Source organism: Eulemur rufifrons, chromosome 4 (assembly GCF_041146395.1).
Source record: "Eulemur rufifrons isolate Redbay chromosome 4, OSU_ERuf_1, whole genome shotgun sequence".
In the NCBI taxonomy this organism is placed as follows: Eukaryota; Metazoa; Chordata; class Mammalia; order Primates; family Lemuridae; genus Eulemur; species Eulemur rufifrons.
Genome location: NC_090986.1, coordinates 59,468,315 through 59,482,639, shown reverse-complemented (window position 1 = coordinate 59,482,639; position 14,325 = coordinate 59,468,315). Strand labels below are relative to the sequence as shown.

Here is a 14,325-nt window from a genome sequence, read left to right as displayed (position 1 = left end):
ATGTTTACATTATACTGTAGTCTATTAAGCATACAATATTATGTCTAAAAAAAACAATGTTACTGGACACAGTAACACATGCCTGTAGTCCCAGCTACTCCAGAGGCTGAGGCAGGAGGATCGCTTGAGCCCAGGAGTGCCAGGTTGTAGTGCACTATGACTGTACCTGTAAATGGCCACTGAACTCCAACCTGGGCAACAGAAAAACTCTCTCTCTCAAAAAAAAAAAAAAAAAGAAGAAAATTCCAAAACACCTAAATTTAACCATCAAAATGTGATAACTTTGTGTTTAAAAGCAAAGTTTCTTGTCAAGCTCACCAAATGAGATATAGTATTCTCTTTTGGTTAGGACTTGAGTCTTAGATAAAGACAAAGAACTAGTATAATAAAGAATTTTATTGATTAAGACTGGTTGCTTCAACTCAAGGACAAAAAAAAAAAAATTCTCTAGTTTGAGGTAAAAAGCTAAGAATCTAAGTAAAGATGGTGGCCTTACCACAGTTTATTTCCTCCCTTATGAGAATAAACAAAAATAAGAGCTGATTAAACAATACATAAAACCCATAAAAATAAATAGAACATATCATATAAGATTCCAACAAATTTCTGGAATATGGAATGTACATGAAGAATAAGTGAAGTAAGATGGATGAAGCCCAAGCCCAGACAGGATCAAGATAATGAAATGACTGATAAACAGAGGGAGTGGGAATGAGACATGGGCAAAAGGTTGGGAGATTAACTGAAAGTCAGTATGTGACCCAACCCCACATCATCTCTATTAACTCTGCAGCCAAATTCACATGTAAATACCCTGTAACCAGGAACTCATCCCATCCAAAAAGTGGAGAGCTCCCCTCCAGAAACAGTAGACAGCCCCAGAGAACTGGATGCTAATTAAGGAGGGGGAGACAAAAAGAAAAAAAATGACCAAAAAAAGGTATTTTAAAATTAAAAATGTAACTGCAAGGCCGGACGCGGTGGCTCACGCCTGTAATCCTAGCACTCTGGGAGGCCGAGGTGGGCGGATCGTTTGAGCTCAGGAGTTCGAGACCAGCCTGAGCAAGAGCGAGACCCCATCTCTACTAAAAATAGAAAGAAATTATATGGACAGCTAAAAATATATATAGAAAAAATTAGCCGGGCATGGTGGTGCATGCCTGTAGTCCCAGCTACTCGGGAGGCTGAGACAGGAGGATCCCTTGAGCTCAGGAGTTTGAGGTTGCTGTGAGCTAGGCTGACGCCACGGCACTCACTCTAGCCTGGGCAACAGAGTGAGACTCTGTCTCAAAAAAAAAAAAAAAAAAAGTAACTGCAGATAAAAATTTTAGCAAAAGGATTAAAAGCAGCTCATGCTTGCCTGTGGTGGTGGTGGTGGTGGTTACATGAACCTACATACATGCTAAAATTCATAGATCTACACACCAAAAAAGGGTCAATTTTAATGTATGATATTTTCAAATAAAATTTAAAAACAAGAAGAAAATCAAAGAAATGTACAGAAAGTAGAATAAAAAACCAAAGATTGACCAAAGAGGAAAAAGGAACAGCCTAGGAGGGTACTATTAAACCAGTAAGTGTTCCAAACAGAATAAAACGAATTTTTGACTTATCGATGGTTCCACAAAATGCTCTAAAAAAAATTTAAAAGATAATCACAAGCCCAAAACATGCATTTACAAGACTGAGGATGTACCTTCACAATAAAAATAAAACAAGAAATGTCAGGGTGAAATGTCAGAGATATCAACTGTGAAATTTAGTACTTAAGGAAATTGGACATTTCATATTTAATAACCTAATACATTTTAACGTTTTCCAACTACTTCATAAATTTTTTCAAGTTTCCATAGGTTTCGAAGACTTTAATTCACATTTGGGGGCAAGAGCAATTTAGAAGCCAACTATTTTAGTTTGTGAACATAGAAGAAAATGTTGAAATAAAGTTCTTACTTGCTGAGTTTGTCTAAATTCTTCCAATAGTTTTAGGGCCATATCATAATCTTTCAGCAAATGGTATGCAATAGCATATCCGATCCAGGAAGCACGTTGCGTTGGTCGCAACTGAAGAAGCTGGTATCTTGTCTCCTAAAAAAAAAAAAATAATAATAATTATATATATATTATTTATAATGTATTACATTGTTACAATTAGCCCCCAATACAGGATGGATGCAGCCAGGAGAAACAGTCAAATATATGATTATCTCCTATTTTCACTCTTGTTTCTCCCTTACTCCCAATACTCCATTAACGTCTAAGTCAGTTTTCTCTCTGCCAAATTCTGCCATTATCCTGGGCAAATATAACTCTAATGTGGATCATCCATCCAACAATTTATGCTCTAAGTTGCAAGATCTCCTCATCTTTAACAATCTTCTCCTCCACCCAATTCAGAGACTCATTTCTACAACCACACCCTAGAATTTACTGCCACCCAGAAATCATAAATCCAGATATCTAACTCTCTACTCACAGGTCCTGTGCTGCCAACACCCTCACTTGCTGATATTCTTACCCTTGTTCTTTGACACGCCAGTACCTCTAGTTCTCTGGGTTCTTTTTTCTTTTTTTTTTTTTGAGACAGAGTCTCACTCTGTTGCCCAGGCTAGAGTGTCGTGGCGTCAGCCTAGCTCACAGCAACCTCAAACTCCGGAGCTCAAGCAATCCTGCTTCAGCCTCCCGAGTACCTGGGACTACAGGCATGCACCACCATGCCTGCCTAATATTTTCTATATGTTTTTAGTTGTCGAGCTAATTTCTTTCTATTTTTTTTTTTTAGTAAAGACAGGGTCTCACTCTTGCTCAGGCTGGTCTCGAACTCCTGAGCTCAAACAATCCACCTGCCTTGGCCTCCCAAAGTGCTAGGATTACAGGCGTGAGCCACCTCGCCCGGCCTAGTTCTCTGGCTTCTTCACAGTTTTACCACCAGCATTTTTTTTTTTTAAAGATAGGGTCTCACTGTGTTGCCCAAGCTGGCCTGAACTCTTAGGCTCAAGCGATCTGCTCTCCTCAGCCTCCCACGTAACTGAGACTACAGGCGCACCACCACGCCCAGCTCTCCTTTAACTTCATTTATTTTGCAATCCAGTTTAGCAACCACTGTTCTACCAATAGTGTTAATTTCTATGTCTCATTCCTAAAGACAATTGATTTTAACTCCCACCACACCCAGGCTCCTAAGCACAGCTAAAGAAAAAAACCACACACCTTGAAGAATGGTGCCATTATTAAGTTCAGCAGAACCCCTGAAACTGCTGCAAAATTCTAGGCATAGAGTATAAGGCCTTATATGACAGTAGAAGGCAAAAATAAGAAATACATGAAGAATGTATTTAAAGAGAACTGTTAAGACTTGGTGGCCTCCATCACATAATAGAATATTCTATTCTGGGCACACTGATTCCAAGATACTAAGTGGAATGAACACATGGAGATGCCCACCAAAGAGATGAAGATGCATGTCTGAAGAGGTCTGAACTACAGAAAGACTGATTTATGGCAATCCTTCTCACATTTTTTTATATTTACTAACCAATAATAAAAAAAGTTAATTTATCTTTATGTCTAGATTTCAATTATAAAAGCTCTATTACTTTACCAAATTTGTAAATGTCAAACCCATAAAGAATCTTACAGTACAACATTTGCACATAGATATTCTAGTTGAATAAACAATTATTCTTTTTTGTGCTCAAGTAGGAAGTTCCATAAATATTTGAGGGAGAATGTCCCAGGTGACTTTCTCCTTCTAGTACAGACCATATGGAGCAATCAAATCTCCAAGAGCTTGTTTTAAGCTCACCTCATTCTGAATTCACACACTTAAACCTACTGTAAAAACACATGCATTTAAAACTAAAGTACTTACTCGGTAACCTTCAAGATCTCTCATTTGGATCTGCAACAGAGAGAGATCCCTCAAAATCTGTAGATTATCTTTATCTAATTTGAGGGCATTTCGGTAACATTTAATAGCTTCATCATATTTCTTATCAGAACGCTGCAAGAGTCCATATACATGCCAACCTATTAAGTTAAGGAAAAAGAGACATTCACAGACACTAGAATATACTATGCTACGTGTCTAATATAAAGCCTACCTTGATGAAATGGTATCTTGTCTGGGTTTTGTTTCAGAATGATCAGGGGTCAGAGGAAGGGGGATAGCTAGGGGTAGTTAAACACGAAACTAGATCAGCCTTGATTGACAATTGTTCAAATTGTTACAGGTAGATGAGGGTATTCATTATTCTGTTCTCTCTACCTGGGTACACGTTTGAAATATTCTGTAGTATTTTTTAAAGAACGTTAAAAAATTCTTGCCAAAAATTCTTCACATTTTCTACCCTCTACACTCTCACATTCCTACCCCAGCAACTTCAACATTCACCTAGTCTTCATGATGTATTGAAACAATATATACCAAAATCGCAATTATCTTTCAAGACAAGTTTACATTCAACCAATTCTAAAATAACATATAACCATGACTTAATTCGCTAGTGATATTAAAGGACACAAAAATTAAGTTTGATTTATTGTAAATTAAAGTCTTAGTATATCTTGGAGCCAAAAAAAAAAAAAAAACAAAGAAAAACAAACTATCATACTTACATGCCCTTTCTCTTCACTCTGGGGTAAGCACCAGGATAAAGAAATAAGTATTTAGTATTTTGAGGGAACCCTAAGCTAAATATGTGAAAACACTACTAAGACTATTTATATTTAAGTTCAACACTAGTAAATGGCTAAGTGGATTAAACGTAACAAATTAAGATACAAGGGCAGTACCTGAAGAGACTGTGGATAAACATACAGATAGACAAAACAAATCAAAGTCAATTTCAATGATCCATCCTTAAAAAGTATTGCTAGTTTTGTACAAACTGTAAGACTAGCCAAAGAAAAATACAATTATAAAGATCCCATGAAGTAACAGCTATGTCCCTGTGTTAACAACAGAAACCAAGCTGAAGAACCAATATAATATCATACTTAATAATAAAGAAAATGTGTTTTGAAATAAGTATCTTTTAAATTTTTCTTTTAAAATTTCTAACAGAAGGTTTAAGGCACACAGATTTTACTATATAGATAATTAGCTAAAAGTTATTATTTGGAATAGCAAAGTATAACTCAGTTCATGAATGTTTAATAGTTTCAAGCCACATGTAATTATCAAAGTAACTTTTCCCTAACACTAAGCACAACTGAAGTAAACACATACACACATTTTATAGAGATTTTCTGTACTCCAATAAATAAACAAACACTGGTAGAGAATAGATGAAACCAATATTACAAAACGTTGATAATTACTGAAGCTGAGTAATGGGTACATAGAGTTCATTAAATTCTCTCTTCTATGTACGTTTGAAATTGTTCATAGTAAAAAGGTTTTTAACTTGAATTAGAAAAAAATTAGTAAATGAAAACATACATGAAATTCAACTATTTACTGGAAAAGGATACAGACATGACTCTTGACATCATTACGAAGTCCTTTACGAACAAATTCATATGCTTCTTCTTTTTTCCCTAAACAGTTCAGAGTTAATCCTTTCATAGCCAAGGTCTCTGAAAAATAATTTTAACCTCTATTTACACATGAAAGATTCAAATTACTCGCTCAGTACTACTTTAATATTTGAGATCTGAAGGATTACTACTGCTCCAATGCTTATATTATCCATCTCTTTAATCTCATAATTAGAACTACTCTCCAAGTACAAAAAATAAAACTACACTGAAGTATTTGCTTAAAGCCTGGCAGCCCAAGTCTTTTTCTGAAATTCCTTAGGCTGACACTGAGTAGCTAAAATGGTTATTGCCCTTCATAAGACTCTATAAAGAGGGTTAATACTATGCTGCTGAAAAAAATTAACAAAACAGGCATCCTAGTCCTGTTTAATTAAATCTACAGCAGTTCCACAGCTTTCCTTTTTTTTTTTTTTGAGACAGAGTCTAGAGTGCCACACCATCAGCCTAGCTCATAGCAACTTCAAACTCCTGGGTTCAAGTGATCCTCCTGCCTCAGCCTCCCAAGTAGCTGGGATTACAGGCATGTGCCACCATGCCCGGCTAATTTTTTCTACTTTTAGCAGAGACAGGGTCTCACTCTTGCTGAGGCTGGTCTCAAACTCCTGACCTCAAGCGATCCTCCCATCTCAGCCTTCCAGAGTGCTAGGATTACAGGCGTGAGCCACCTCACCCAGCCACACAACTTTCATCCAAGATCAATTCTAATTTATCATCTGATTTTCAGACCACACAAAAACACTCAATCTACCTTAACAAAGAGTTATACATTATTTAAAAATCATCTTATTCAATATCAGAACAGACTTCATTTTGGGGAGCAGGTTTCCTCCAAATAATTCTACTTAGACTAATTAAACATCAGCATTTCAAGAGCCCAGCACTGGGCTATGGGAGTGGCAAACCAAAACTATGTTAGGAAGTTAATGAAAGCTGCTTTAGAATGAAATAATTCTCAGAATAATCTACAACAGGGGAATCAGACAAGAACAATGGTTTTCAAACTGATCTCTGTGGACTCCATGGTTTTCAGAACATGGTGATCCAAGCCCCCCCACCCCCATCTTTTATCCGTTTTACATATTGAGCTTCCCCACAGCCTCCATTTGGATAAGGGTTCCAGAGGTAAAAAGCATGAAACCAAACTTTAAATTTTTTTTTTTTTTTAAGGCGATAGGGTCTTGGTATGTTGCCCAGGCCAGTCATGAATTCCTGACCTCAAGCGATCCCTACCACCTCAGCCTCCTGAGTAGCTGGGACTACAGGAGCAAGCCACCATGCCCTAAGCTTTAAATTTTTAAGTCTATGAAATGAAGGCTTCTTTCCATTTCCTTCAAAGAATCTCTTAAACGTTATTAGAGAGGTGAGTAGGATCAACCTATTTTCCAACAAGATGGTCTTAAGAGTTGCTCAAGTCTGATAATCAGTGACCTCAACTAGCTTTGCTTATGTTATAGTACTATAGTTTGCATGTCTAACCTGACACAGCCTTCTAACAAAACTTAGCTATTAGGGCAAAAGAATACAAGAAAATACAGACCTTATTAACACCACCAGTGCTAGAAAAATCTCTCAACACACGCAATCTAATGATAAAATCAGTAATATCATATTTATATATAAAGGTCAGATATAATATATAAAAAAACACATCGACCAAAGAATAAAATTCATGTGACTGTATCTTCGTAATACTTCTATGTTACAAATAAATATTGTCCTAATTTTATACACAGGAAACCAAGGTATAAATGTAAATTTCTTTTCAAAGTAACAGAGGAAATGAGGTCTATAAAAGTACTAGTATATATCTTGTCCAATTTTTCCCCAATAGAGCAACCAACCACTTCTCACCTAAATGTAAAGACACAGTACATATACCTAAGGATAATAAAAGTAATCTAAAATAAGACTCACATAAAGTGTAACTAAAAATGTTGAATATTTATGCACTCTAACAGAGCTGCAAGGCCTTGGAATGTGAGAAGTATTCTTCTTTCACTGTTAAAAATCCTATCAGTCTGATTTTGGAATTAAGATTTCCCTAAAGCAATCTCTCACAGATGAGACAATACCTCCATGTTCAGCAAATTTTGGGTTTGAAAGAATCATCTTGCAAAACTTGAGGCCATTTTTGTACTGCTTCTGTTCATAACATTTCTGTAAAGAAATATGGACAAAAGTTATTTTACAAAGTGAATATATAATGGAGCAACTTTTCATTGTATCATACATTCTAAATTCAAGATTAAAAATTAGGTCTAAAACATACACAATGAAAAGGATTCGTATCACTTATAACATGAAATATACTTTTGTTACCTACACTTGACAAATCATTCTATTTTTTTTTTTTTTAGAGGCAGAGTTGCACTGAGTAAAGTGCCAGGGCATCAGCCTAGCTCACAGCAACCTCAAACTCCTGGGCTCAAGCTACCCCACCGCCTCAGCCTCCTGAGTAGGTGGGACTACAGGCATGTGCCACGAGGCCCGGCTAATTTTTCTATTTTTAGGAGAGACGGGGTCTCGCTCTTGCTCAAGCTGGTCTCCAACTCCTGAGCTTAAGAGCTCCTCCCACCTCAGCCTCCCAGAGTGCTCGGACTACAGGTGAGAGCCACCATGCCTGGCCTCAAATCATTCTAGAATCTCAGTATTTTCACTTTTATAGAAGATAAAGAAAAAAGATATTTAACTGTCAACTAATACTGCCACAGAATTTTTTTAATTCAAAAGCAAAAACATGTGATAACAGAAAAATACTAAAAACGTCACTCACTAAAAGCCTTTGTTATGGCAAGCATGAAAATAAGGTGCATGTACATACACATCCAAAAAATACTGCGACTTATTGAACAACACTATGTGTTTGTACAAAACTTGTTATATCTTACTTAATTCTTTTAACAATTCCTTAAGATAGGTGTCATTACCTCCACTTCTACAGATGTAGAAACTGAAACTGATGAGTTCAAAAAACTTGTTTAGGGTTAGGGTTGGTGGCTCACACCTGTAATCCCAGCACTTTGGGAGGCAGAGGTAGGAGGGCTGCTTGAGGCCAGGAGTTTGAGACCAGCCTGGGCAACAGAGAGACTCTGTCTCTGCGAAATTTAAAAATTAGCCGTGCATGGTGGTGCATACCTATAGCCCCAGCTACTGGGCATGGGCTGGTGGGAGGATCCCATATGCCCAGGAGTTGGAAGTGGCAGTGAGCTATGATGTTGCCACTGCACTCCAGCCTGGGTGACAAAGTAAGACTCTGTCTCTCAAGGGAAAAAAAAAACAAAAACAAACAAACAAAAAAAAACTTGTTTATAAGTGGCTCAGCTTAGTTACAAACCTCTGGTCTGACTCCAAAGACCATCATCATCATTAGCCTAATACAGGCATAAGCAATATCCTTATTCCTAAACGCCATAAGCCAGGCTAAGCAATGAACACCTCTCCTCAGCAGCCACTGACCCAAGAACACCTCATCTCTTTCCATTCTCCCCTCACTTACGTTGTTCACTCAGACTGGGTATTCTATTACCTAACATGCCATGCTTATCCCCTCTCAGGCCTCTACACTTGTGTTCCTTCCAGCTGAAAAGCTCTTCCCCAGATTTTCCCATAGCTGTATTCCCCATTATCCAAGTCTCTATCAAATACTGCCAGCCTCCTACCTCCACCTCCCACACACATATTCTCTATCATATTACTCTATTTCATTTTCTACAGCACTTCCCTGAAATCTGAATTATTCGATTACTTAGTGTGTGTCTTCCCCACCACCACGTAAGCTCCATGAGAACAAGGATCTCATCCGTCTGTCTGTCTATCTATCTATTTCTTTATTTATTTATTAGAGACAGGGTCTCACTCTGTCACCCAGGCTGGAGTGCAGTGGTGCAATCACAGCTCACTGCAGCCTTAAACTCCTGGGCTCAGGTGATCCTCCCATATCAGCATCCCACCGAGGAACTGGGACCACAGGCGTGTGCCACCACACCAAGCTAATGGTTTTCTATTTTTTATTTTTACTTTTTTCCAGACATGGTTTCTCTATGTTGCCAAGGCTCCTCTTGAACTCCTTGCCTGAAGTGATCCTCCTAGCTCAGGCTCCAGAACAGCTGGGACTACAGGTATGAGCTATCAGGCCTGGCTCCCACCTATTTTAACCACTGCTGCATCCCCACAGCCTACCACAACAGGAGCTGCTCCATAAATATAGCCTATTAAGTTCAAAGAAAAATGGCACCAGCAAGGGGTGAGAACAAGATCAAGCCTTGCAGCAGGGGCTGGATGTGGAGGGCAGAATTAGAGAAGTCTTCACACACACACACACACACACACACATACATACAAAATGTTTAAATTGAGGCTTCCTGATTGCCTCTGGAGATGGGAACTAGGTGGCTATAAGACAAGGATAGGAGAGAAACCTCTATTTTGAACCATGTGAATACACTGCCTCTTCCAAAAATATTTTAAAATATAAAAATAACAATCTCAGTTTGACTACAGACAGGAGTTCACCTGACAAATGACAAAGAAAAAACAAGCAGAAGGAACTACTGATGAAGAGCAAAAGAGAAATACAGCTGACCCTTGAAGAGCACAGGTTTGACCTGCGTGAGTCCATTCACAGCAGATGTTTTTCAACCAAACAAGGTCAAAAATATAGTATTTGCAGGATGCAAAACTGGTGTATACTGAGGGCCCACTTTGGGACTTACGTATGGGCAGATTTGGGTGTTGGGGGGTGGTACTGGAACCTATCCCCCTGCTTCTATCAAGGGATGACTTACATATTTTTTTGACTTACCAAGCTGTTTAAAAGTAGTAATAACCAAACGGCTAATAGCAGTAATAATAATTATGATAATAATAGTTAACACCTATTGGAACCATTTACTATGTGTCAAGCACTGTTCTCACTTAGTGTTATTTAAATCCCAGGAAAGCCTATGAAATGCATGTTATCTCCATTTTAGATGAAGAAACTGAGGCACAGTTACTGAGTTTACAAAGCTAGTAAGTGTTAGAGCCACAATTCTTACTCAGGTAGTCTGGCTCCAGACTCCAAGTACTCAGGTAAAGACAAGCCTAAGGTTCAGTAAGGAACCATTATAGAAAAGATAGATTCTAGTCTCAACTTTGCTACTAACCGGACAGAGAACCTTAGACACTTAGTCATTTACCAATACTGAGTTTGATTTATGTCTCTGTGAAAGAGGGCATGAAATAGCTCCAAAGTTCAACAAACTGTAAGGCTACTAGACAGTCTGAGGAATAAGACAGGCAGATATAAATCATGCAGAGTATGTTAAAAAAAAAAACAAAAAACTAGCTAGTGACTTTGTGTGGATGTGTTTAAGTACACTGATAATTAATAGAAAAAAAAAAAACCTTACTGTTGGTGGCAAAGCACCAACCAAACTTAAAAAATAGTTTTATTATAGAGACTTCTGTTTGCCATGGAATTTGCTGTAGCAAAACTTTACCCACATATATTGCAAATGTGAGAGGATAAAATCATTCATTTTTGCAGCACCTTCCTAAACTCATGCAACCTTTAAAATAAACATTACATACCCAGATAAGAAAATGTTTAGTATTTTCCAATTTATCTGGGGACAAAGTTAACTCAGCAGCAGCTTTAACTCTTTTGTAGTTTGAGAATAATAAATCATATATATATATACCTTTATGCTACTGATACATGATTTAAACTAGAAAATAGCCATAGAGAAAAGAAGTGCTGTCATCATTTAAGTGCAACGCCAAATGTCCTGAAATCCAACTAACAATTTATAGATGATTTCTTCATTAATCTTCCAGATTCCCTAGACAAACAGAAAACCTTGGGGGGGGGGGGAAGCTCACTTCTCCATTCCATACTACGTGAAATAGAAAGGTATGAGAAAAACGAAAGCAAAATAAGAAAAAAATACACGAAGCCCACTGAAGCAATCAGCCACATGCTTTAATTATTAGTATGTTCTATGTTTTCACACTTCTGTCTCATTATTTGCTCAACACTAAGCACTGTATAAATTTTAAGATTTAAAATTTTCATCCCGGCTACTGTGTATCTTTCTTAACACTCTAAAACCAAGTGTGAACTTTCTACTGGCTCGAAACAGAACAGCTACTATGAATTTTATCTGCCGTTGATGTTATGATACTTAAAACTATTCTAAAATTAGCGATTTATTTATAGTAAAGTTAAGCAACAGCTAACAGCGATATAGCCAATACAAGCTCTCAATGAATTCACCCTTAAAATCTAAACGTTTGTTTAGCAAATAAATTCTTGTTTTCAGATGAAAAGAGAAGCCTAGAAAAGACAGCTATCTATCAACAATAGTAGTTTAACATCTATGGTCCCGAGTGTATATTGAGAAAAGCAAAGGCAAGCTGCCTCTTCTTCCCGGAGAACCGTAGACTCTAGGGGCCCTGGCACGGACGACAGAAAACTGCCCTCTCGGCTAGGCGGCGGTCATCATTACCGGGCCACGATTCAGTTTTCTGTTCGGAAATAAAGCAAATGCTCCTCTCCGGTGCAAAACCAGCCAGTCCGCGCGGCTTTCATCACTCAAGGAAAGGCCTGTGCGAGTTAAAAGCAAAGAGCTGTGATGGAGTTTGTGACAACTTAGAAACACAGCTCAAGTCACCTATTCATCTGTTCACTTCCGAAGAGGGTAAACAGGGTACATCACAAACAAGTAAACTCTCTCCCAAAGGGAAACAGTGCCAGGCTTGGCTTCCTAGGGATGCCGGTTTTATTTTCCCGTAACCAGTATAGATCAGGGCCCCATCCCACTATCGGACCGATCCTGCTTTAACGGGTATTAATTACGCAGTGCCGTGTTATCTACTAAACAGAAAGCAGCGAATGAACACCTCACCGAGGGGAGACTGACAAGAGAAACAAACTGAGGAGGACCCGAGCAGGAAGGTTGCGAGCCCGACCCTGCACAAGGCACTGGAGCCACAACCGGCCGAAGTGGTTTCCCGGGGACTGCGGAGCGCGGCGTGAAGTTTCTGGAAAGAGCGCGGCCGGGGCGAGGCGGGCCGCTGCAGAGCAAAGGGAGCGCGCGGAGGAGCGGCCGGAGCCGGCAGGCCGGGGCGGGGAAGTCGGGTCCTCAGAGCTCGGAGGTAAACAAAGAGCGGAGGGCAGCGGAGGCCGAGCCCAGCCCGCGGAGGCGACGCCACCTGACCGCTCGCCCACCAGGCCGGGCGGCTCGGGAAGTCCGGGGGTCGGCGGCGCGGCCTACGCCCACTCACCAAGATGCGTTTGAAAAGGTTGCTCTCCTTAGGCGGCAGCTGCGTGTTCGGCATCGCGGCCGGCGGGGAGGCTGGGTGCCCGGACGCTCCGTTTCGCGGTGCTGGGCACCTGGACGAGCCACTGCTGACAGTCGGGCCGCGGGCGATAGGTCAGTTCATTGGCCTGGAGTTGGGGCTGGGCAGCCAGGCTGCTGGGCAAGGTTGGCAATGGAAAAGGAAGGTGGTCTGAGCAGGACACGCTTTCGCTTGGTCCGGCTTTTTGGCCAGCGGCAGCGGCGGAGGTTCCCGCGCGCTGCAAGATGGCAGCCGGGGCTCGCCCACCCCAACCCCTGCGCCGGGCGCTGCGCGCATGCGCGGGCGCCCGGCCGCGGGGGTGGAGGACGCGGGGGCGTGGCGGGGGCTGCCTGGGGTTTTGTGCTCCGCGGCTACTGCGGTCGCCGGAAAGTGGGCGCCGCGCGGTCTTCTAGTGCCCCCGCACCACGCGTAAGACGCTGGCTTGCTTTGCGCTCTGCTTGGTGAGCTTGTGGCCCAAAATAATGTTAGTTATTTCGGCGTCTGATTTTTTTTGCATTTCTCCCTCGGAACTTAAACAGTGCTTGACACAAAGTAGATTCATGATATAGGAGGGACTTGTTTTCCTTCCTTTTCTCCCTGGAGTGATTTAGACTTGAAGAGAAGCCTTCTCTTTTCAGTGCAGACCAAACAAGTATTCACAACCTATGTGAGGCCATTGGCGGACCTTGAAATGACTGACGTGAAAGCATGTTTGAAGGAAAGGTCGGAAACATGCTTCCAAGCAGTTTGGAACATCCACCATTCTCAGTGGGAATGATGGTGGTTTTATGGGGCCAAGTCTACCTACTCTTTCTCCTCAGACGGTGCCTCTTCATACAAGCCATATAATAATGGCAGAAACAGGATTCAAACTCAGGATCTTCCAACTCCGGAACATTTTCTACCACAAATAAAAAGCAGCATAGTGATAGCAATGTGTGAGTCTGGAAAAATATGGATATACATCGGTGACAAGAATAAACATATACAAGGTAGAGTTAGTATTAAGGTGCATGTAAACATTAGGTACATAGACTTATACGTGTTCTGGATCGTAATCTGTGTATATTTTTGAGACTGGCGTAATTGGTGTGTAATTGCATTTAATGGGCTGTAATCTGAGCTGGACTGGTGTTTATCTGATTTTTCTTCTTTCCAGCCTGAGTTGGTTAGACATAGGAGAAAGTACCGTAGGAGTCTTTTAAAATAGGGAAGGTCCTGTTATTGAAAATGGGGATCTGGAGGGCCTCTGTGTTCTCTTTAGAACCTAGCCTCTCAAGCTGCTGGGATGTAGGCAAGGAGGGCTGCATTGGGAGCCTGGCTGAGTTGCACCTGATCTAGTGGCAGTCCCCTAACCAAACAGCTGAGCAGGCACAGAGAAGGGCATCCTCTCAGTACTGACCACTTCCATGACCCCTACCCAGTGTTTGCTTGCCATGGCATTACTAATTCCTGAAAATG

At 40.3% G+C, this 14,325-nt stretch overlaps 1 protein-coding gene across 2 annotated transcripts in view; it reads right to left on the bottom strand.

Moving 5' to 3' along the window:
• Window positions 1-13,120, bottom strand: part of NAA16 (N-alpha-acetyltransferase 16, NatA auxiliary subunit) — a 58,783-nt gene extending 45,663 nt beyond the window's left edge. For both annotated transcript variants that reach the window (XM_069467204.1, XM_069467205.1), the window contains exons 1-5: window positions 12,811-13,120; window positions 7,617-7,701; window positions 5,476-5,580; window positions 3,872-4,029; window positions 1,954-2,088 (exon numbers count right to left, since the gene is read on the bottom strand). In XM_069467204.1, coding sequence (XP_069323305.1) covers window positions 1,954-2,088; window positions 3,872-4,029; window positions 5,476-5,580; window positions 7,617-7,701; window positions 12,811-12,864 — 537 coding nt within the window. In that variant the 5' untranslated portion in view covers window positions 12,865-13,120. The remainder of the gene's footprint in view (window positions 1-1,953; window positions 2,089-3,871; window positions 4,030-5,475; window positions 5,581-7,616; window positions 7,702-12,810) is intronic.
• Window positions 13,121-14,325: the final 1,205 nt, after the last annotated feature.